The 23,884-nt window shown below is 35.5% G+C and overlaps 3 protein-coding genes across 8 annotated transcripts in view; all 3 read left to right on the top strand.

The window, feature by feature from the left end:
• The window catches only part of LOC115244065 (guanine nucleotide-binding protein G(q) subunit alpha), a 31,595-nt gene extending 15,714 nt beyond the window's left edge, over positions 1 to 15,881 (top strand). The window contains exons 2-9 of one of the 6 annotated variants that reach the window (XM_029821450.1): positions 5,952 to 6,136; positions 6,585 to 6,739; positions 7,881 to 8,009; positions 9,426 to 9,554; positions 10,989 to 11,118; positions 11,196 to 11,349; positions 12,811 to 12,918; positions 15,176 to 15,881. In XM_029821450.1, coding sequence (XP_029677310.1) covers positions 5,952 to 6,136; positions 6,585 to 6,739; positions 7,881 to 8,009; positions 9,426 to 9,554; positions 10,989 to 11,118; positions 11,196 to 11,349; positions 12,811 to 12,918; positions 15,176 to 15,258 — 1,073 coding nt within the window. In that variant the 3' untranslated portion in view covers positions 15,259 to 15,881. Of the gene's footprint in view, positions 1 to 5,951; positions 6,137 to 6,584; positions 6,740 to 7,880; positions 8,010 to 9,425; positions 9,555 to 10,988; positions 11,119 to 11,195; positions 11,350 to 11,703; positions 11,812 to 12,810; positions 12,919 to 13,595; positions 14,358 to 15,175 lie in introns of those variants that run through there. The other 5 variants (XM_029821451.1, XM_029821446.1, XM_029821445.1 and 2 more) reach the window with 5 other exon arrangements.
• LOC115244052 (attractin-like) lies at positions 15,540 to 17,387 on the top strand. Its single transcript, XM_029821429.1, has 4 exons — positions 15,540 to 15,549; positions 15,934 to 16,321; positions 16,522 to 16,759; positions 16,851 to 17,387. Exons 1-4 carry the CDS (start codon positions 15,540 to 15,542, stop codon positions 17,097 to 17,099), a joined length of 885 nt encoding a protein of 294 aa, XP_029677289.1. The 3' UTR covers positions 17,100 to 17,387.
• A 4,488-nt stretch (positions 17,388 to 21,875) lies between these two features.
• Positions 21,876 to 23,884, top strand: part of LOC115244048 (uridine phosphorylase 1) — a 27,011-nt gene continuing 25,002 nt past the window's right edge. The window contains exon 1 of the mRNA XM_029821425.1: positions 21,876 to 22,047. Coding sequence (XP_029677285.1) covers positions 22,013 to 22,047 — 35 coding nt within the window. The 5' untranslated portion in view covers positions 21,876 to 22,012. The remainder of the gene's footprint in view (positions 22,048 to 23,884) is intronic.

Here is a 23,884-nt window from a genome sequence, read left to right as displayed (position 1 = left end):
TTATTTGATTATCAAAACATAATTTATACTACATCAAAGACATTTGCATATGCGTCAAATGAATCAGAATTATTTCCTCAAATGCCCATATCACCGTATTACTCATTACAGTGCACATAGTGGCTTGATATTGTAAAGTATCAAATAATTGCCGTAGCGTCTGTGCGCCTTTAATTCTCCTAATAAATCTATTTTATTTTTAGGTTTTCAATCGCTAGCGTTTATAAAAAATCATTTAAAAATGGAATCTTTCAATTGCTCAGAACAACGTACTAACGAGAATTGTTAACATAGCATAAAATATACATATATATTATTATATGAAAAATCATTGCGGATACCTTTTATTATCTATCGTTCTATTTTTGTAAAAATATAAATTCGACAATTTTTTATTTTACAAGTTAATTATATCAAAAATAAAATAGTAAATAGCAATTCTGTTATCAGACTGTGCGTAAAAATGGATCGCGACTATATAAAAGAAAACTTTTGCATTGATATACAGTGTGCTCCAGGATTATAAATTATAATATACCAACTCTCTTAATCGGGGAAACCTTGTGGTATAGGAGAAAAATATGAAAGACGGATATTTCGCATAGGTTAAGGAAATTTGTGCAAACCACGAGTGCAATTTTTAGAAAACTACTTATAGTTCATTTTGGATTTTCTCAGAAGGAAAAATTTTGAAATGAGAAGAATGTTCTGCTTTTTTTATATGATTTTCATAAAATTTTGTTAAGCGAAGCAAACTCGTGTTTAGAACCAGTCCCTATTTTTTATATCTGATACGAACGCAACGCATGATTCGGTGTGAAGACAGCTTAAGGGTGCCAGCAAAGGGTGGCGCGCTAATATCGGGGCGCGGTGGTACTGGGGCCTGGGAGGCGAAAGAGCTCTACTCTATTCCTCTCTCTCTCTCGCTCTAACCAGTTCTCTCTATCTATCTTCCCTTCTCTCTTCCTCTCACCCTATCTCTCCACGTTGGCATCTATCGACCCACCCCCGGCGACGGTGGAGCTTCCACCGCCCCGGAAAGCTTCCGCGCTTGGCGCGTACACGTCCGTCGATTCGGGCTTTTCCCTTCGTCCGTGTACGTCGAAGAAGAAGGGTGTCGATTGTCGTCGTGCCTCTTTACAGGGTGGAGCAATGCCTCGTCCTTACGCGAGGAGGGCGTCGTGGAATCCGCCGAAAGAACAACTTAACTATAGGGTTAACATAATCAAATATAATCGTATTACTTACATTATTTGAATAAATTTGAAGTTTACGAGCAAGAGATTAAGATTATACAAACACTTAAAGTATTACAGAATATAATGAAAAACAAAATTTTTTATAACACTGCGTTTTATTCAAAAATTATAAAATTATGTATAAAAAAAGATGTCTGTTTGCAACGATGTAATAAATCCGACGATATGGCGCAACATGCAGTAACGTGACATAATTGTATAAATGTGTATAAATTATGCAATATATATTGTATATATATTACCTAATTTAATTTTATATGAATTTTATCAAAATTTTTATCTGAATAATTAAATCTTAAAATCGAGAATCACAGATATTTGAATATTCGAATGTCTACTAAATATACCTGAGAGAGAAATCCGAAACTGTTTTGTATAGATTTACATAAATACTTTTCAGATTTAACTCCCGCTACTGCAATATAATATATTCCACACAACTATAAAAGTTATTTTTTTAGGTGGTACAGTTTTGCATAGCTTTCGAATTTTATTACAATTATTTTGAAAGAAACTAAAAAAAGAAGTTGTATCGTTGTAGGATTAATTCCGGTTAAGTCATTTTCTCTCTTCTACGCGTATTTCCGATCGGTTATGTCCTTGGTGATAATTATACAAGATATCATCTCTCGAATACGGTACTACTCGAGCAAGGAGAATGGATACTTTGGTATACTGCGATCATTCCTAGCAACCTGTTTTAAGAAGGAAAACAAGGTAATGAAGATAAGAAAGATGAAAAGAGATATATTTCTTAAATTAATCACCGGACTTAAATGCCATATCCGTCTGATCTTCGCACTTGTACATTTTTGGAATACATGGCGTAATTTACAATTCATATCATCTATCTAAAAAAATTGGTGAACATTATTCGTTCCTTTTTATGTCATTCTCTAAAGATATCGTTGAAAAAACCTTGCAAAATTATAAATTTAAATTTTATGATATCAAAGATTGCAAGGATATTGGTTTGGTATAGTATGGTTTTATACGAATCTTAAAAGATTTATCGCGTTGATTGAAACCGTAAAATGCAAAACAGCACAAATCCATGACCCTGGGTATGAATTATTGATATCGTGTTTATGTATAAAATAATGAAGTACATGTAAATTTTATCATTGATATGTAAAAGGAATTTATCTATATATAGATAGGATTAGATTTATATGAAAAGGAAACTTTATCATCTCAAAACATTGATTAGAAAATTAATATTGGTTTGTATATTACGGTTTTAATCGAATCGCGATTCTTGAAAATACGAAAGTCAAAAAAGCGAAATTATAATCATCTAATCGGAATTTTGATAAACGGAATCAGCGTACTCTTTCGCGGCGGGGAGGTAATTCCGTAGGGGGTTGAGTTTTCCTCCACCCCTTCTCTCTCTTTCTCACAATCAGTTGAACGAGATTTCTAGCTCTAGTTACATCATTGAAGGAATACCGGAAGAGAGTCTGGATTGTGCGTGTCATTCATTAACCCGCTCCTCCTAGCTTTTCCTTTTTGCGTCCAAGAATCGATTTAAATTGCGCGATTTCACGAAATCGCTGCCAACACCCATGTCTCGATACAATTAGAAAATGTTGCCACAAACTAATATTAAACCGTTAGTATTCGCGCCACGAACATCGTTTGAAATTAAAATAGAATACATGTATATAGAGCGATCTCGAAATCTAACAATGAATTTCAAAAAACAGAATTAGTTTCTTTTTTAACAAAAATATCGAAACACCAATATTCTATACAAAGAAAACGTTGTCACAATAAGATTAATTATTTCAAGAAGCTAATATTTATTTTGATATTGTATCTTTCGAATTGAGAGATTGTTTTAAAGAAAATCGTTTAAAAAATTAATCATTTCCCCGATATATCTAGATATCATATTTTTATTACACGATGTAAAAATGGAATAAAAAATATAAATGTATAAACATAGAGAGACATTTTCGCAAAAATATATTTGATTTTAATTATTATTAAAAAAATAGACAATTGAGTATAATACATAAAAAACAACCTAACGTATTTTTTGATCATTTTTCTGGAAAATACTTAGGAATTTAGCTAATTATGCAGGAATTTAGTTAATTATGCATCATAATTAACTATATTGCGAATAATATGGCATACATTGAATACAAGGCTCGCGAGAAAGATTAGCGCGCGATGCAGTCATCACGATGTAATCATCGTTGACATTGATCGGTGATAGAGCCGTAACTTGGCGAAGATACAGACTTCAAAGAGAGTCTTAAGCATCTAAGCAAACAAGCACGACAAACGTAATGTTCCCGTATCGTATAATCGCACTGTTGTTGCACGTGCGAGTCTCGTCAGCGTATAATAACTGACGGGGATTTAAGCGAGCCGTTTTCAACGAAATTCACGAACACGTCCAAATAGATCTCTCTTTAAAACGTTATAACAAAATTGACATTCTCTCATAGATATTTAGAGAGAGAACCGAAATCTAAATATAATCTATCACATCTAATATCGAACTGAATATAGACGGGAAAATGGTTTATGAAAAATATATTAGGGGGTGTTTATTCTCGTGTATTTTTTATTCGGTAAAAAAACAATACGAAATCATTCAAAGTAAGAATTCTCTAATTATTTCACGCCATTATATAATTTCCACTTAATATATTCAAACATAACATCCCATAAAATTTAATTTCTGAAATAATATATCTTAAATTCTATAAGATTATTTTGGATTCATCTAATGTTCGGAAAAATAATAAACAAAAGGGGAATTCCGTGAATTTCAACTGACCATTTTACGAATTCCTATTATTTTTACGCAGAGTTGTTTTTTTTTTTTCTTCTATCGTGGATCGTGGCGCAAAGCCACTCTCAATCGAAGGGTGTCCCGTGCATTTTTTTCGATTGATGACACACGCCCGTCTTTTTTATCGATAAAGGCGTACCTCCGTATGCCCGGTGGCCTTTTTGCATCCTCATTAAGGCGGAGAAAGGCGTGCTTGTGGGCGCACGAAGCGTCTTTTCTTGGCGACGCGCATAAAAGCTCTTTCCTCTCTGCACCCAGTGTGTCCCCCGCGTGAGGATCGATTCAGGTTACGCGGGCTTTGCACGCGTTATTACACAGCTAGAAAGTAACAAACACTCCCCCCCCCCTTCCCTTATCTAAATGGAATCGAGAGCGATTCCTTGAAATATTAATACCTGGAAGTCCGTAATCCTCCCGCGATCGTTTAATATTAATGAAAGATCTACTTTGACGACGTTAGAAAAAATTTCGAGGAAAGCTATCGATTGAAACTTGTAAATATATTACAGTAAAAGTGTGCGTTGATAATTAAATCCAGAATTCAAGTTAAAAGGATGGACGAAGAATGGAGATTGAAGAATTAATTTACAGGATGAACTGAATTTATAATTTTGTGAGGTCCACTTCAAGCATGATTTCGTTGTATTTAAAGTAGATTCCTCGAATTATTGATGAGCTCGTTCTTTTTTAACAAACCTTTCAACTTTAAAGAAACTCATTCACAATCTTTAAATATAATTCTTTTTTTATGTGGATAAAAATCTAAATTTTGGTTAACCGTCTATTTTCCTTTTCTCGCAGTATTATTTTGTTCCAAAGCTCACATGTATATTTTATGATTCAGAAAAGATTAAACACATATATTTCTCTCTGAACTACAGTTTCAAGTCTGGGTAACAGGAATTGTTGAGGAATTTTAAATTTATTTATCACTAAGTTAAAAATGAGTACTTTATGTTATTACATATGACTAAAGCAATTAAAGAATTACTCGTTCGATTATTTTATTACCTAATAAAAATATCCAACATATTAGTATCATTTTTTATTTAAGAAACTCTTTATCTTATTTATTAAGAAGGTCCATTTTTTATTAAAAAGATGTTGAATGTACTCTATTTCTCGTGATTTGTCTTGTGTACAATAACGTCTCTTACATAATAATTTTTTTCATGAATAGAAATGTGAAAATATTGAATAACATTTCTAATGCAGAACATTATTATGCCCGTCGTTAATATTCGTAAGATTAAGAAGACGCTACGCGTCGCGCCGACCCGCACGGACGCGTTTCATTCATGATTTCGCGAGGAAACGCGACGGCGGCGACGAGCGCCACCTACACCCGGGTGTCCCCTTACCCCTTCGCCGACCATCCCCCATCAACCATCTAGCCAGCGTAGCAGCCCCACTATTCCCCAGGAGCGGACAATCTTCGCGCGATCTCCGTATCGCGCGAGTCGCGAGATGGTACGCAAATATATTGAGTTAGCGGAAGCCAATGTGAAAACCATGAAAATTTTTTTTCGATATTCGATCAACATTTATGCGAATGGAACTACACACAGTGGATTTAATACGACGAACTTGAATTTTACACGTGTGAATACCCAGCGGGTAAACGCTTCTCGTTAATTTATAAAATCGTTTCATGCTGATTATTATGGAGATGTGTATATAATAAATGTGTGTGTGTGTGTGTGTGTGTGTGTGTGTGTGTGAGCAATCCGTCATAATCACATATGTCATAAATACGTTTCTGTTTGTTATTTATATTTATTTAATAAATATTAAAACATATACTCCGTACAGTCTCAGATTAAAAGAGACTGTCATCCATTTATTATGACAGCAAGCTAATCAAAGCCGAAACTTTGTTGCAGGAACCGGCGAGTCGGGCAAGTCCACGTTCATTAAGCAGATGAGGATCATCCACGGCTCCGGCTACTCGGACGAGGACAAGAGAGGGTTCATCAAACTTGTGTACCAAAACATTTTCATGGCGATGCAGTCCATGATCCGGGCCATGGACCTCCTGAAGATTCAGTACGGCGATTCCTCGAACATAGTGCGTAAATGTTTATAATTTTGCTTCGTAGTCATGTCACTATGTACGTCGGATTAACACTTTGATGTATCTTAAATATTATAAAATAAGACAATTTATATATAAAAGTCTTATAAGGCTTTAAAGATAGAAGCCCTCTTATCAAGAGCATTATATATATTTTTTAACTTTATTTAATTAATTAATTAATTTTTATTTTATTTCGTATTAGTTGATTCTGAGTCTGTTTTCTGAAATATATTGCGTGCTACCAAATATTTTAAATTTACGATTGCATTATCCACAGGTCAAGCTACACATTTTAAGAGTTAATTAACCATACTGTATCGGTTATCAGAAAGTTAACGATAATTTTGTTGTATGTTTAATATCGTATTCCGATATGTCGGACTGGAAGCTGTATACCACGGACACTCACTCAGCGCTTTTTCCCATTTTTCGCCCTCAGGAAAAAGCGGAACTCGTGCGAAGCGTGGACTTCGAGACGGTGACGACGTTCGAGAGCCCGTACGTAGAGGCAATCAAGGACCTGTGGGCGGACGCCGGTATACAGGAGTGTTACGATCGCAGACGGGAATACCAGCTCACGGACTCAGCCAAGTAGTGAGTATTTCGGTTGCACTTGCGCTCTCCTTTTCGTGGGGGCGACGCGCATTCCCTCGTCTACTACGTGTCTTATCGCCAACCGAGAAGTGTGATTATTTCACGTTTCTTTCCCCGCCTCTAACATTGGCCTGGAGTATTTCACGTAAAATCCATATAATCGCTGATAGAGGATGACTCAGGTTTTTACCACATTGCGTCGAAGCACTGATCTAATTTCTTTCGTTATAAACAAAGGTCCCACAAAAGATTTAAATTACACAAATGGGGACGGCTAAGATCAATTCTTCGTTTAATTTAAAGTTCAATTTAATTAGCAGATAATTTACAGTATAATGTCCGGAAGTTGTGAAAGAAGATTGATAGTATTTGATCAGAATCGCGTTATAAAAATATCGACTTTCGAAACTAGTTCAAAAGTTTATCGGAAGAAAGAGTGGAAAACCTGATATCATCCTGTAATTCGTTAAGGCGGCTGATAACATACAAAAAAAAAAAGAAATATCAACGAATATATTAATGTTACAATTAATGTTATAGATATGACAATTGATAGATTATACAGCATTAGTAAAATATTGCATTTGCAATTTTTTTTTTAAATTTGATTTAGATTTGTTAATTTAATAAGGACAATATTATTCGCGAATAATATAGTCTACATTTTAAATTGCTTAATTGATATTCGATAGTCGCTAACAATTCAATTAATAATTCTAAAGTTGGCGAAACTGAAGAAGTGAACTTGAGAGTACGTTATAATGAAAGATACACATGAAGGAAACATCCTAAATATCGCGAATATAATACAAGAGATGCGAAACTCTTATTTTTGTCCTTTTAGGAATATATTTCTGTGCTCATTTATAAAAGAAAACAAGAGGAAAATTGATTCAGAGTCTTGCCATAAAATTTTATTTTTCAGAGCCCTCACTTTTTATTAAGCCCTTTCTGAATTTCGTGTAAACACGCGTTCACCCGATCATGTTCTTCTTGAGTTTACGTTTTCGAGCAATTCCTCTGATATTAACGCGCGCACCGGATACGATTTAATTCTCCCACGATAGCTTCCGCCTTCCTTCCTCCCGTCCATCCTCCATCTTCTTCCCGTACGCCGGGTATTGAGAACACGATGTTTCAGTTACCTAATGGAGATAGATCGAGTCGCGGCACCAAACTACCTCCCCACAGAACAGGACATTCTTCGTGTGAGAGTGCCCACCACCGGTATAATTGAATATCCCTTTGACTTGGAAGAGATCCGATTTAGGTATGTGTGCCTCTCGCGGTCGGCCGACGACGATGATGAAAGGAGAAGCGAGCTGTCTGCCTGCGCCTGCAAAACCACCTGCATCGGGCCGTTTCTGCATTCTTTGTCTTCTGTGATTTATTCGCGCTGCACCTGGGATTCGTTGTCCGATTAAGTGTTATTGCCTATTACCCCATCCCGCCGTTTAAGTCCTGTGGCTTTCTTTCGTTAAACAAAGCGATTTATAAGATTTTCAAAATTGTTATAAACTAGCGCGCTATCGCATTCATTATTTATTTTTATCAATTGATTGATCGTGTCACGTATAGATGGAAATAAAAAATCTCCCGATTTTTCCTGTTTTATCATGCTCATCTGAGATACTGCTTAACAAACTATAATCTCTTTTTATTTTAGTATCTCTAATATCAATAGTAATTAAAACTTGCGAATATAATCACTATACATGTAACATTTAGCTTTAATTTGTCTGAAACTTCTAAATATGAACGCAGTTGGATTGCTGTTATATTTTAAAAAAACCTGATTTCGAATAGAGATTGCATATATTACGGAAACAAAAATATGTCGTGAAATATACCAAAGTAAGCCTCAGGACTCAATATGGGCGTTAAAAGACTCTTTCAGGCTGAGCCAATGGACGAGCATGTGTGAGAACTGTTTTATATACGTTATTTTACCCCTCCCCCATTCTGTTTTACAATTGTTTATATATATATATCTGCATTCTTTGTCTTCTGTGATTTATTCGCGCTGCACCTGGGATTCGTTGTCCGATTAAGTGTTATTGCCTATTACCCCATCCCGCCGTTTAAGTCCTGTGGCTTTCTTTCGTTAAACAAAGCGATTTATAAGATTTTCAAAATTGTTATAAACTAGCGCGCTATCGCATTCATTATTTATTTTTATCAATTGATTGATCGTGTCACGTATAGATGGAAATAAAAAATCTCCCGATTTTTCCTGTTTTATCATGCTCATCTGAGATACTGCTTAACAAACTATAATCTCTTTTTATTTTAGTATCTCTAATATCAATAGTAATTAAAACTTGCGAATATAATCACTATACATGTAACATTTAGCTTTAATTTGTCTGAAACTTCTAAATATGAACGCAGTTGGATTGCTGTTATATTTTAAAAAAACCTGATTTCGAATAGAGATTGCATATATTACGGAAACAAAAATATGTCGTGAAATATACCAAAGTAAGCCTCAGGACTCAATATGGGCGTTAAAAGACTCTTTCAGGCTGAGCCAATGGACGAGCATGTGTGAGAACTGTTTTATATACGTTATTTTACCCCTCCCCCATTCTGTTTTACAATTGTTTATATATATATATTTTTTTTTTTTATGTACACTACGCATGGCATGCACTTCCAGACAGCAGCTTTTTATTTCGTTTTACAGTTATCTTAGTGATCTAGACCGTATCGAAAAGCCTGATTTCCTTCCGACCGAGCAAGACATCCTCCGGGCACGAGCTCCCACCACCGGCATTATAGAATATCCGTTTGATCTGGACTCCATCATATTTAGGTACTAATAGCCATTCAATTTGATTATACATCTTCAAATACTCCAGTTTTTCAGCCTCGCAAAAATACATTCATATATAATAAAAAAATATAAAATGTACATTTATATATATATAGGAATATCTCGTAATAGCTTTAGTTTCTAAATCAAGAGATCCAGAAACTTGAGAATTTAGAAATTTTAAACAATTAAACTTTGAAATGCACAAATATATAATAAAATTTGTATAATTTAATTTTAATAGACTAATAGAATGGTAATTTAGTTATTAATAAAACTGTTAATTAAAGAGATATATTTAAAGTTAGCTGTTATAAAATTAAAAAACGGAAATGGAAAAGAAAATCTACATATATTTAGTTATATGTACATATAAAATTTGTACGTACTCTTAAATATAATGTTTAAGGAGCTTCCCGATGTTTGCATGTTTTTTTATGTTTTATATTTTTTCGATATTGTGCTAATACTATTGCATGTGTCGGATTATTAATGTTATTTATAATTAGATAATAATTGTGTGACAATAATAAACATGTCTTTTTATGAATGTATTAAAATAATTTTTAGACATTTATATAGATTATCAAAAGGTAAATCGGGATGAATTGGATCACGAGAGAAACATATATATACATTTATTTTTTATAGAGTTAAAAAAATTTTTTATGTTATTCTTTTTTATGATATTAAATAAAATTCAAATATATATAACTTCATTTCTTTACGTCCAATGTATCCTTGAACAGAAATTTTCTCTAACTAGATTAGAAATTCTTAATCACGCAAATGATCAATAAAAACAGACACAAAGTGAGCTTCTCTTTGCCCTTTGTTTGCATCTTTATTGAAGGTTATAAAAAATTCTGAAATATAAAAGATGAAGAATACCACAATAGTTCACAATAGCGGTCCATTCCATATGATTCGCTGCTAGAATACCTTTGCTGAAGATTTAAAGACCACTTTATTCGTCCTATGATCCAATTCGTCCTACGTGTTTCTTATCAATGTCGACAAGCGTGTAGAAACTATTCGATAGATTATATTTTTTTGGCAGTCGGAAAGATCTTTTACAATCGAATCTCGGTATTCTTAAATCTTAAATTTCTTATATCGCCTCTTAACATTTCATATTTTCCACGTGACCTCGCACGAATGCTATGGTACCTATAAATTGCACGTGTATAATGAGAGATTTTTTTTATATATTATTAAAAGAATATATTTCTATATATTCCGAAATGACGCGTATTTCAAGATACAATTTTTTTGTATATTTATATAAATTCTTATAGGTAACGAATCTACGTTCTGGAATATTTAAACTTTATTAATGTACCGACAGATTATTTTAAATTAAGAATACGAAATCGACTATACATTTCTTTTACACGCTATTAGCAATACAGTTCAATTGAATATTATTTGCAGGATGGTAGACGTAGGTGGACAGAGGTCGGAAAGAAGAAAGTGGATCCATTGTTTCGAAAACGTCACTTCAATTATATTTTTAGTAGCTCTAAGTGAATATGATCAAATTCTATTTGAATCGGAAAACGAGGTAATTAGAACACTTTCAGACATGTATCGACGATTTTGAACGCTCTTGTGATCTATTTGGTCTCTGTTTTCTTTCAGAATCGAATGGAGGAAAGTAAAGCACTCTTCAAAACGATTATAACATATCCCTGGTTTCAACACTCTTCTGTTATTCTGTTTCTCAACAAGAAAGATCTACTAGAGGAAAAAATCATGTATTCTCATCTCGTCGACTACTTTCCGGAATATGATGGTAAGTTATGATATTAAAAAGCATCCTTATCTTCTCTTTTATTAGAATCGGTGCGCAGATATTATCATTATAGTTTAATATTAAATGCTATAGGTATCTGTTCTCGTTGTTATTAATCAAATTAGATTTTATTTTAATTTTAAAAATAAATATTATGGAAACACAATAAGTACACCAAACATTTATTAAATAAATAACAATATGTTTAAATTGTAATAATGCAGTTGTTTTCATAAAAATTAAAAAATAAATAAATTGATATTTAAATTAAAAATTACTTCAAGACGCAACTGTGTAAAGCGCGATGAGATTATTTATTTCGATATCAGTAAATGAGTAAGTTCTGTGGTATAGGACCGAAACAGCAAGACGTACCGGCCAGGGAGTTCATCTTAAAGGTGTATCTCAATTGTAATCCCGATCCCGACCGAATGTGCTACTCTCACTTTACGTGTGCGACAGGTCTGTTTGATTACCGAGTGTGTCCCGAGCAAAAGATGTAGATCCATCCCTTAGTAGTGATTTATCGAACGTGATTCGTTACGTGTAACTCTTATATGCTTTATTGTAACTTTGCCGCTTCGATATATATCAAAATCCGCGTAATCAGTCTTTATTAGCAGTAATTTGTTCAAAGGCTACTTATTTCGGTGCATACAACAAGCGTACGTCCGCATTTCCCTCTGCGCGTAATTTATGATAATCAGTAGCACATAATATATTGATATAGAATTAACTCGTACGTAGATTGAAAAGCTAGTTAATATCTTGTAATAATCGAAAGACGCTCGTCGCGCGAATCTTACACTCTGTAATTTATATAATTTTACACAAAATACTCTATATTATTATTAATTACTGAATATTTAGCAAAAATACTTTGTTACATCGAAATTTTTAACGGATGTATCCGCGATCATGGATCGAAGATAAATTTTCGAATTTTATCCCAAAGTTATATGCACGAGCAGCTGTTTCAGATTTGTGAAATTATGCTCGGTACCCTTATATAAGCCCTCTAGCTTATTAATGGGACTTTCGAAAGGCTTCTTTGATGTTCACTATGACTAATTCAATAAGCTGTCCTTGGAGAGCGTATATTGGATTTTGAGCAAAGTACAACATTATTCCATTAAAATAGATCGATATTCGTCTACATTTTCGCGCGTTATCCTTTGCACACGAACGAAACCGAGCATCGTTGATTCACGCGCGGCAATGTTTCCTTCGATGCGGATTTTCATTCATCTTGTAAAATAGATACTTAGAAATATCATAACACACGGAGTTTCTTTGGCTAGATTCCAGCTCGCATCTCGTAGTATTTACACCTGGCGACTTTTCAACGATGCATAGCAATTAATCGTTCCGCGGTTAAGCAACCGCTAAAAAAAGCTGATATCTGTTTTGTAAACAAACGGAAGTAACGCCATGTCCCTCTCTCGCTTGTATATTTCGCAGGTCCGCAGAGAGACGCCATAGCAGCTAGAGAATTCATTCTGAGGATGTTTGTTGAGTTGAACCCGGACAGTGAGAAGATTATTTATTCCCACTTTACGTGTGCCACAGGTAGGCTAGCCACTTGGCAGCTCCCGTGTACAAAAATACCGTATACTTCTCTCGCTTTATAACAGTTCTTCGATGTGTTGTGTCTTGTACAGAGCTTGTATGTTGCCTGCCTCCCGTATGATCAGGTGTGTAATCAAATGTTATAAACGCGCACCATGGAAAAATCAACCTACGTACGTATCTATGAAAGACATCTTTTTTTCGGTGAATACGTGTTCTGTATATACTTATTAAGATATAGGAGATTGCGTGAGGACAAAAGGATCAACTGGGTGAACTAATCTAATTAGCAAAATATAACTCTAATTATATATATATAAGGATAGATAATTATTCGCTAAACAAAAGAGAAAAATAATATAGAGAAATGAGATAAATTATAAAGCGAATTGTCCTCAATACAATCCCAATATTTCAAATTTATTTAATTTAAAAGTATATTAATTATATATGTACAGAGTATATATATACATTTTTTTACAAATATATATTTTTATCGGTATATGTTTACTGGATTTTTGTTTATATTTCGAAATATTAACAGAACTTGACAAATATCGATAAAAAAACTTGTAGTATCAGGTTGATTTTTCGAAGGCATAATGCGGTGCTAACCAGTCTCAATGATCTTACAATTTATATTTTGCATGCTGCGGTTGTGGATAATTAATCATCAGATACGGAAAACATCAAGCTTGTGTTCTGCGCTGTTAAGGATACGATCATGCAAACCGCGCTTAAGGAGTTTAATCTTGCTTAATGCGATCACACGAACTGTATAGATATTATCAAATGTGTGCGTAGACTTCTGACGATGCCATTTGATATTTGAACGTCGATAGTGATGTAGATCTGTGCCACATGAATCTGTGACGAAATTGATTTAGTACGATAACTCAACCAGCGAGTGCTAAAAGTAATCAAATAGTATAGCGATTGCGGCAGATACTAATGCAAAGAACGAGTTAATGCGAGTTTTAAATGTTACTGTATGCTGCTCTCTCCCAAAAAAACTTAATCTGTGTGGCTTAGCTCTGTGTCGCTCTCAGCGATTCGTCTAAACATTAAAATGCCATGCGAATACTTAATGACTCGTTTACCTTTAAAAATGACTGCCAGCTTTACCGTTGACGACAACACGTTACAATCCACGTTAAGCAAGGATATATTAACAGGAGCTTGTAACCTAAATAAAATGGACATAGCAATTAATGTTCGCTCTAATAATTACTATAGAATTACTCCATTTCTCGCAACATTGCGTTGTTTAATATGCCTTTATCACAAACAAAGACTTCTTTCGATGATATTTTTATTGCGTTTGTTATATTATTATAGTCCGGCAAAAATAGAGTATTCCATCATTTGTGGCTAAAGATGTAATCATTTATAAACGTTGATTCTTGTAAAAAAATAATACAATATTTTTGCAACGACCGCAATTCAGATACTTTGAATAATTTTCCTGCGATTTATAAGAAGAAATAGTACATAGTTTTTTTTTAAATATATATACTCTTTCAAATATTTAATGGTATAAACAAAAATATTTCACGCTTAAACGGTGCGAATTGTTTTAACGTTTTAACAAAATATGTACTTACAATATCGCAATTATCTCTTCGAATTTTTTTGCATTATTAATCTTTGATTTAATTCGCTAAGCTTCTTTAAAATAAACGTCGAAAAAGAAACTATAGACTATTTGTATAGACCATTGTGTATGTCTATGGTTTCTTTCTCATATCGCTATAAAAAGTATTTCAAAAGGAATTGCATGCTGCATGTGTGTGACGACTGTCCAGGATTTGAAGCTTCTTATTTAGGGTAAGTGTTGACTTCCGTTTTGCGCTACTTTTATGTTAATCCTTTTGAGAAATGTTGAAGTTATTAAGGATCAATATATAATTGACATAATATTGAAAAACTAATTTTGTGTAGCATGTATACTTGTAAAAAAATGATACACATCCGCACCATATTATATCTGAAGTTTTAATCGTCAATTCTCCAAGAATATCTAATAGTGCGTATGCGTATCAAAAGTCGATACGACCATCATATCTCGAAAGGCTTAAATATCATAACAAGTCAAGGTACAATGACAAATTGCGTCTCATTTGGCAAAAGAGAGAATCATTCATAACATGTGCAACAAATAACGCTTTATGCAACTTTGAATAAAAACATCTATGAATGAAATATGAATTACGAATATATTCAGATTTTTAAACACGTGCATTGTCCTATTCCACAGATACGGAGAACATCAGATTTGTGTTCGCGGCGGTCAAGGATACCATCCTGCAGTCCAATCTGAAGGAGTACAATCTGGTTTAGACGGCGAAACGCGCTGCGAATCCGAGCAGACACGACCACAGTTTCTCTCGCATCCTGACCAATGTATCAGTGTGAGACTGCTACTCCGTTGACTCGCGATTCGAGAAACGACGGAGATGCGCGAGACAAAGACGATACAGACTTGTAGTGCGATCGTGCACGCATGTATACACGCAGACACCGAGCGTGCGTCGCGTCGAGCTTTGTCGAGAGTGTGTTGTTTGTACCAACAAATAGTTAGACACGCGTAAGACTCGTAATTATGATAGACGTAAAAAGCGATGGAGCGATGTAAAAGAGAGCGAACAAGGATCTAAAAGCGTCACGAGCGTTCCTTTTCTCTTCGAGAGAGAAGAAAGGGAATATGAGGAAAAAGAATAAAATCTATCTTCACTGTCGATACCAACTCGCGTGAGTCGATTCGGTTCTCTCGTACACCGGTTCCCGTATTTTGGGATTTGTTACCTTTCTTTTATAGATTAATTCTTAGTCGATATTGCGCGCGCGAATGCGCTCCCCCTTTACCCTCCTCGGGCCGGGGAATATGTCGATACCAGGGGCCCCGGGCATCGTTGTCTGACTTATATATATATATATATATATATAAGTATACATACATATATATATATATATATATATATATATATTATCTTATTGTACATGTATTTGTTTCAGATGACTTGGCTATTGATTATCAGTTTACATTTAACTTAAGCAAGAAGGAGGATCGTCACTATCGGGCCATTAATTTCAAAAACTCACCACCGAAAGCCGATATCGATGCCGAATTCTCCATCACGTGTTCCGTACTTGCTAAGATGAATATTACCATCAAAAAAGTAAACAGTCCGGAAAGGCCATTGCTGCTCGGCGCGAATTGCACGACGACCATGTATAAGCACCGTTTCAGCAAGGCAGATTACAATTTTGGCAGCGAAGATAATAATACCTTCACCACATTCTACGTATATGTTTATGACTTTCAACCGCCAGTGTGGATTCAGATCTCATTCTCTCAGTACTCTAAATTGAATCTGCAACAGTTTTTCATTACATTCTGCACGTGAGTATCATAAGTTGGACTTTGAAGTGGTTTTCAGTTTGAAATAAAATGAATTAAAGTTATGTTAAATCTCTTTAAACACAATGCGAAGAGTGATCTTGAGAGATGATACATCTATTGGCCTAACGCTTTCTTTTTTCTAAATTTTCTATATTCTTTCCGTCTTATTGAACCTCAGGCAGTACTTACTTGTAAACTAGAGATTACATGCCACCACACAGGTGCTTTCTCGCTCTGCTATTGGTGGCTGCCATTCTGTGGAAGATCAAACAGAAATACGATATGTATCGACGAAGACAACGGCTCTTCCTAGAAATGGAACAAATGGCCAGCAGAGCTTTCAGTTCAGTTGTAGTAGAGATTGAAAGACGTGACATTGATGGCACAGATTTGGAACACGGTGATACCGACTTTAACAATTGTCGTAAAAATATAAAGGTAAACGTGATTCTTTTTTTTGTTTTTAGATATTTCACATGCATAACAAAATAGAACATTTTGCTTTATGAAATTTATTTTTCTATTACAGGATGTTCCTCCTAGTCCGATCGCATTGGAGCCTTGTTGTGGCAACAGAGCGGCGGTCCTGTCTCTGCTAGTCAGAATGCCAACTGGTGGCGAGCCTTATACGCCAGCTGGACAGAGCGCCGGTTTAGCCGTCGCGTCTGCTTTGGTGACGTTAGGCACCCAGCGTAGACCATCTCAAGAACTAACGACGAAGGAGCCGAAGAAGACGAGGAAGTCCGCCAGTCAACATCCGGACTCTACTTGTATTTAATGATAAAACTATAGCAGAGACATTGCGATAGGACGTGACTACAATGAGCCTTAGAGTTGTTTCTGTGATCTTGCCCGCGCTTAATACGGCAGGACTTTTATCTTTGAACTCTAACAGAGTGAAGAAATGCGAACAATGATCGCGAAAAAATACGCGAGGATTTTATTCGTCGATTTTCCACGTGCAACTGATTGGTGTATCAAACGACTCAGCTATTTTATCTGAAGAGTTGGCTGAACGTCTAATATTAAATATAGATGTACGCGCGTCTTTCCTTATCGAGTAGAAGGAAACGAATTGTATGGGAAAGTGCACGGCGGTACATTATGTAAAATTACGTAACCCGATTTCCGATCGACGATGATGTAGCCGATGCGAAATGTTTCCGATTAGTCGTAACGATCCGGAATAAATTTCGCTTTATCGGAAAACGAAATGATCTCTTCGCGGCGATGCTACAGTGGCTTGAAATGTAAGGCGGAATTTAGCACGGATCCTTCTCTTTAATGACGGTATTTTATAACTCACTTGGATCTAAGAGATCGTTGTATCGTTGTCTGACTTATATATATATATATATATATATAAGTATACATACATATATATATATATATATATATATATATATATATATATATATGAATGAACGAATGCGAGGGCGAACGTGTCTCACGCGCGTGAGTGTGGCATACGGCGCGGCTGTGCCGCGCGCATTTTTAACGGCGCGTCTGCCTGTGTTCTTCTCTCGAGTCCAAGAGATCTCAACGGAGGTGAAGAAAACTAAAGAGGCGAAACGGCGAGGCGAGCGAGCGAACGAAAGAAACGGGCTTTTTAATCGCGAATTAGATTCGATGACACAAGTGAGAGCAATTCTAGTGCCATTTACTAGTACGGTGTTGTTTTTTTTCTTTCCTTTCTGTTTCCTTCTTTTCTTCCTTTTTTTTAAATCTACTAAATGCTAAATTATGAGAACGTCTTTCGTTTAAAGTTTTGCGAAAGCCAAAGTGTTTCTGTTTTTTCTTTTTTATCCGTGCCAGAAATGCCTCAAAGTTCTTTCTGCATGTGACTCTCTCGAATCTATTAAAAATTCATCGTATAAATATTGTTATATATAATATATAAAGAGAAAGAGAGAAAGCGAAAAGAAGAAAGAATGGATACCAGCGGCAGTGACGGAGAGAAAGAGAGAGGAGAAAGAGAAAGAAGGTAAGAATGAATGCGAAAAAGAGAGATTATGTATGTGTGATGAAATGAAAAGGAAATTTTGTGTTTGCGGAAGCGAAAGATACTGCGGAAAACTGCGTCTGTTCGATGTGACTTAGGTAATTAAGGGGCGCGGGAGGAGTCCGCAGATATCTCTCTCTGCCGTCTCCTCTCTCTGCCGGCTGTGCGTCCAGGTTGCACGAGGGGAGTTGACCCTCAAACTGCGTGCGAATCCCTCCAGAACGATTTTTCTCGACTTGCGAAGATGAATTAATTTTTCGAGAACGGAAAATTTTGACTTGTAGAGAAATAGATTCCTAAAGAATGAGAGAAATTCTAACGAGCAAAGATCAAACTCCTAGAGAACGAAGAGTTTCGATCTACAATGATGAATTTCTGAAACATATGAAAAGTCCCGGTGTTTTTCGCGAACAAAATGCCTCTTGAATTCGCAAGGAATCGAATTCTTCGAAGAACGAGAAAAATCTTTTATGGATAAACATCGTGAGAGCGAACTTCTTGGGAGCGATGGTGAAGGAGGAATTCGTCGCGGTTCTCCCTTCGTCTGGCCCTCATTCTTTTACACGGCGGCACAGCCATCGCGTGCAGTCAGGGCCATAGGTTTCCTCTCTCTTGGAAGAGGGGGAGCTTCATGTCCCTCGCTCGCCCCGTATCCACATTATACAGTGTACGTACGTATGAACTGCTCACTGCCTGCGCTCGCTCATATGCCGGCTAGCGCGCTGCCCGTTGCTCGTACTCTCTGATGGTTCGATCATTTCGATTTATTTGAAAGTCACTGTTCGCATCATCTTTCTTCCTCTTCCCCGATAACGTGTATTGAAGCGGATGAATGCGAGAAAAGAAAGTTAATGATAAATTATAACGATGAGAAAATTAGGAGAAAATTCTACAAATTACTGCAATAAAGTAGTGAGAAAAGTATAATTTTGAAACATAAAATCAAAGAAAAAAGTAAAAAAACAAGGCCGATGTTAATCTTTTCTATATTCTTTCTCCATCAGTATAGACGCGATAAAAGAAACGGGATAACAAAGAAAGAAAGTGAGAAAACTTCTTGAACACACGTGTACGTCATCGGTGGAGAGGAATGAAGGAATCTTCTCTTCTAAGTTGTTCGACTCTGAAATCACGCACGGCTCTTTCAAGCGCGCGAGAAGGAAGGCACGCGTAGAAACTTTTCGACGAGAAAAAGAGACTGGACCTTGCCAGCTTTTTCGCTTATACGAAACGGTGAAAGTGGAAGGAAGATAACGCGAAGCGTCGTGAGACTATTCATCGGAGTCAAGAACGATCCCTAGGTGTAATTGCTAGGTATGCGCGATGATGGAAGCCGCGCGCGAACCCGGAGAGTACGCCGCGCCAATAGAGACGACATTCTCTACGCGGCATCGGCCGAAACCGGAAGAATTTTTGCGTTCCAACACGAATGTGCACAGCATCCCAAATGTCACCGGATTCCGCCGGCGCCGTGCAAGCACCGCACATACACCGGGCAGCATGTGTCATATACCTTGGTTGTGTCACACCCACCTTGGTTGGAACACTGAGTTTATATATGAAAGAAAAAAAAAGTATATATATAAATACATTAGATAATATATTATATATTAAGCGAATACCACAACAAATAATATTGAATAATAACATTAATAATTATGATAATTATTATAATAATAATTATAATGATAAAAATAATAATAATAGTAATAAAATAATAATTAATAATAGTAATACTGCTTGGTTTTCAGTGAGAGCGTGGTTAAACGGATAATGGCAGAGAGGGAGGGAGAGATAACGCATGTGCAGGACACGAAATGTAAAACGATGCTAGTGAGAAAAATGAATGAGAGAGAAAAAGAGAGAACGTATGTATGCGTATGTGCATTTTCATGTGTGCGTCTTCGTGCATATTTATGCGTATTTGTGCAATTGTTTGGGCATATGCGCGTCGCGTGTACATGTGTGAAAAGAGAAAGAAAGAGAGAGAGAGAGAGAGAGAAGGATTGGCGAGAAAGAGAGAGGAGGCGAAACGAAGAGGGAAGCCAAGGGAGTGATTTTCAATGTGCGTGTGTGAGGACATTTTAATGAGAGATGAAAAAAAAAAAATAAGAGAAGATCGATTGCGACACTATAGGCTTTGTACAACCCTAATCGTGAAACCGGCGAGTGACAACGTGCAAGAATCTCCAAGGGGCTGTTAGGTTCATTTGTAAATCATCTCTCTTTCGTCAGGAGGCACGTACACCATCCTTCCGAGAGCATAAAATATGTTGGGTATTCTTTCTCTGTGTATAAAATTGTAAACACCTACCAAGCCCAAAAAATCAATGTTTCTAACTTATTTATAATAAATAATATACATTAATGATAAAAATAAACACACACAGTTTGTGACAGTAGCATCGACGAGCGTGACGAGAGAATTCATCCTTCAATAGCAATGGCAATCCCTCCCTCCATCCCGCATACTTGCACTATCAGTATCTCATGAGCTATTTTCTTAGTGCGATCCAACTGCATTGTTCCTTAACGGAATAAGATTACTATAGAATTTCCGAAAATCTAAGCATTTTCATTGACAGAATTTTTATAACAAATTTGAGAATTGACTTTTCGTTCTCTTTATTAATGTGTGACATTATCTGTCATCTGATTCTACATTGATCTACATTACTTGCAAAAAAATTGAAACAATATGCATAATACTGCTTATCAATAACATTTAATATAAAAATGAAAAGTAAAAGATTGAAACATTATGCACAGATGTAACAGGATAAAGATTAATACAAAGTTAATTAGTCCATCTTTTTATTTAACGGGAAATGTTCTGTCATCGCATTTAAAAAATAAACAAAAAACTAATTACAATTTGCGGATTTATAATAATGTTATTATACTTCAACATTCTTTCTCAAATTATGTAAATTGTCGATTGAGGATTTTATTGACGTATTTATTTAATTGTTGATTTATCGATTTTCGCGAAATAGGCCACGCAGAGATCTTCATCGCGTGCGTCGAGCAGCTGCGGGTAAGGAATAAAAGAAGGGGGTGAAGGGAAGGCAGAATTATACATGAATTGTGCGCATGTACGAGGGGGACGAGTGTGCCACCACCAGGCCTTTAATTTATGAGCGAGAGAAGAACAGAGCGAGCCAAAGAGCAAGATGGATAGCGATTGACAGAAAGAGATATATATGCGAAAAAAAGCACAGAAGGAAACACAATGAGAGAAATAGCGCGAGAAGGACAGTTCGCGGTGATGATAGAGAGAGAGAGAGAGAAACAGATCGCGCATAAGCATGAGAAAGATAAAGCAAGGCGGAAGGAGAAAGACCACGGAGATAGACCGCATGCGTGGAAGGGGACAGATGCAGGAGAGAGAAAAGAGAGTGAATCCGCGAATTAAAGAGGGACAGAATATCGACGGAGGGGAAAATCTCGAGATAGTGAGGAAAAGACAGAGCGATGCGGGGGTAAAGGGATAGAGCGAAATGGAAAGAGAGAGGGGAGGGATAGTCGGGAAGGAGGGAGGGAAGAAAGCGCGCCAGCAGAGTCGTGGCGCGTTTCCGCGGCTATAGTGCTGCGGAAGATCATCGGGAGGACTACACCCCTGCCGCAGAGGCGAGAAATCAACCCCTAGCGGATCCGTACATCGCACATCGCTCGCTGAAGCAGAAAGGATGAGTCTTTTGCTGGATGAGGAGGAGCTTGACGAGTGAGTTCTATTGTGTATTTAATAAAAACTGAGGCAGTCTGACGAAGGGTCGTCGCCAAGTTCGATGTCTCATTCCCTCTATTACACACGCGCTCACGTTAGTCGAGGGAGCGCGAAAAAGGGCTGGGCTGGCTATCGAGTCGATCGCGCGACCGTCTTTGTCACAAGTGTTCCAACTAAAATTGACACGTTCACAGTGGCTTAAATAAATCTTCGAAATCGCGTTCGAGTGATTAAAGGAAGCTTCAAAAAGATGTTGCACATTGATCATATTCGTGATTTTAATTGAAAAAATATTGAAAAAATAATCGACATATAAATCTATTTAATATATTGCTTTAGTGTGTTTAATGCAATAACAATTTTAGAAAATACTTTGACAGATGAAAAAATATATCGTTTTAACTTGTGTAAAATTGGAAGAAAGATACGTGTAACTTTTTTCCAGATTTCTCTGAGATTTTAAGATGAATTTTATTTAGTTTTACGCGTGACACTCGTAGCATCGCAATATATAGAGATTTGGGAGATATGCATGCTACGAGAATGCAAAGTATACGGGGATTGGAAAAAAATGCGATTAAAATAAAATATTTAAAAATATTAATGTCAAAATAATAAAAATTCTTATTTTAACTCGATATAATTCATTTAAGTATAATTAAAAATTTCTATGTTGAAAAATACTTCCATCATCTAATAAGAAAGTAACACATGAAAAGAGAGAGAGACGAAATATATTTATATTACAACAACTTTAATGTGTGTGCGCGCGTTATACAATACTAGATTATTAAAATATTTTTATTTCACTATATTGCATGTGATTTTTCTTCTGCTTTGCATCTTTTATCATCGTGTTTCCAGTATTAATTAAAATTGAATGGAGAGTTTTTAATTACAGATATTTACAATGAAAAAAACTTATTTTTTCAAAGTATATAAATAAGTATATATCAAATATATAAATGGGGCTAATATAAATTATATATATATTTCTAAAAAAAAAAAAACGTCCAAAATTATAATGTAATTATAATATGTAAATAGTAATTTTTCAAAATATGGAAAGTTGCTTCATTTTTATTTATTCCTCTTAAAGTTATGAAGTTTTTAGACGTAATATGTTATAAAGAGGATCACAACTAATTAAAAAATCGTATCTGAAAAGGACAAAAGAAAAGCGTGGTCTAAATAAATAAATTATATCAACTTGATCGATTCTCTTTCAATACTATCATAATATGAATTCAATGCTGATTTTAAATGCAGAAGGCACGTATTTTACATAATATTCGTACATTTATTAAGTTTTATCTAAATTTACTATGCAAATCACAGTCGCGTTGACAATTTTATTTATGTTTATTTTATTTATTTACAATGGAAAGAAAAAATAGTAGCTAATTCCAGAAAATTGATGAAAATAATCGAGATGGACCGCACGTAATACAGTTTTTCCGGATATATCTATATGTATACATCTCGAATCATATGTTCTATCGGAGTCGGTATTTCGACTGTCAAACCAGCGGCCTTTATTAGAATCAACCGAGTGTTTTATGTCGATAAACGATTTATAGTCGTGCGTTTTCAAAGCTGGTATCATTCACAGACGTGTCTAATTAGAGCAACTGTAACTGTATCGTACATAGTGTCCATCGAGGACATTGCTTTTCCACTAGATCAGCTGGATAGTTATACAAGAGGAAACTAGTTGTATTAAATACAAAAGCTATATCGGGAAAACTAAAGTAGCAATCTTTATGATTATGTAAATTATATTTATATATATTATAAAAATATATCATGTGTTATAGATTTTTGTGTGTATATA

This window comes from Formica exsecta, unplaced genomic scaffold (genome assembly GCF_003651465.1).
Source record: "Formica exsecta isolate Colony F162 unplaced genomic scaffold, ASM365146v1 scaffold79, whole genome shotgun sequence".
Taxonomy (NCBI): domain Eukaryota; kingdom Metazoa; phylum Arthropoda; class Insecta; order Hymenoptera; family Formicidae; genus Formica; species Formica exsecta.
The sequence above is the reverse complement of the archived record's forward strand: the minus strand, read 5'-3'. Positions and strand labels throughout refer to the sequence as shown.

What these genes read in the sequence shown, in the direction of transcription:
- LOC115244052 (XM_029821429.1), top strand. An exon ending in TTTTTCATTACATTCTGCAC is followed by an intron (nt 16,322 to 16,521) that starts GTGAGTATCATA and finishes CTTGTAAACTAG; the next exon opens with AGATTACATGCCACCACACA. An exon ending in ATTGTCGTAAAAATATAAAG is followed by an intron (nt 16,760 to 16,850) that starts GTAAACGTGATT and finishes TTTCTATTACAG; the next exon opens with GATGTTCCTCCTAGTCCGAT.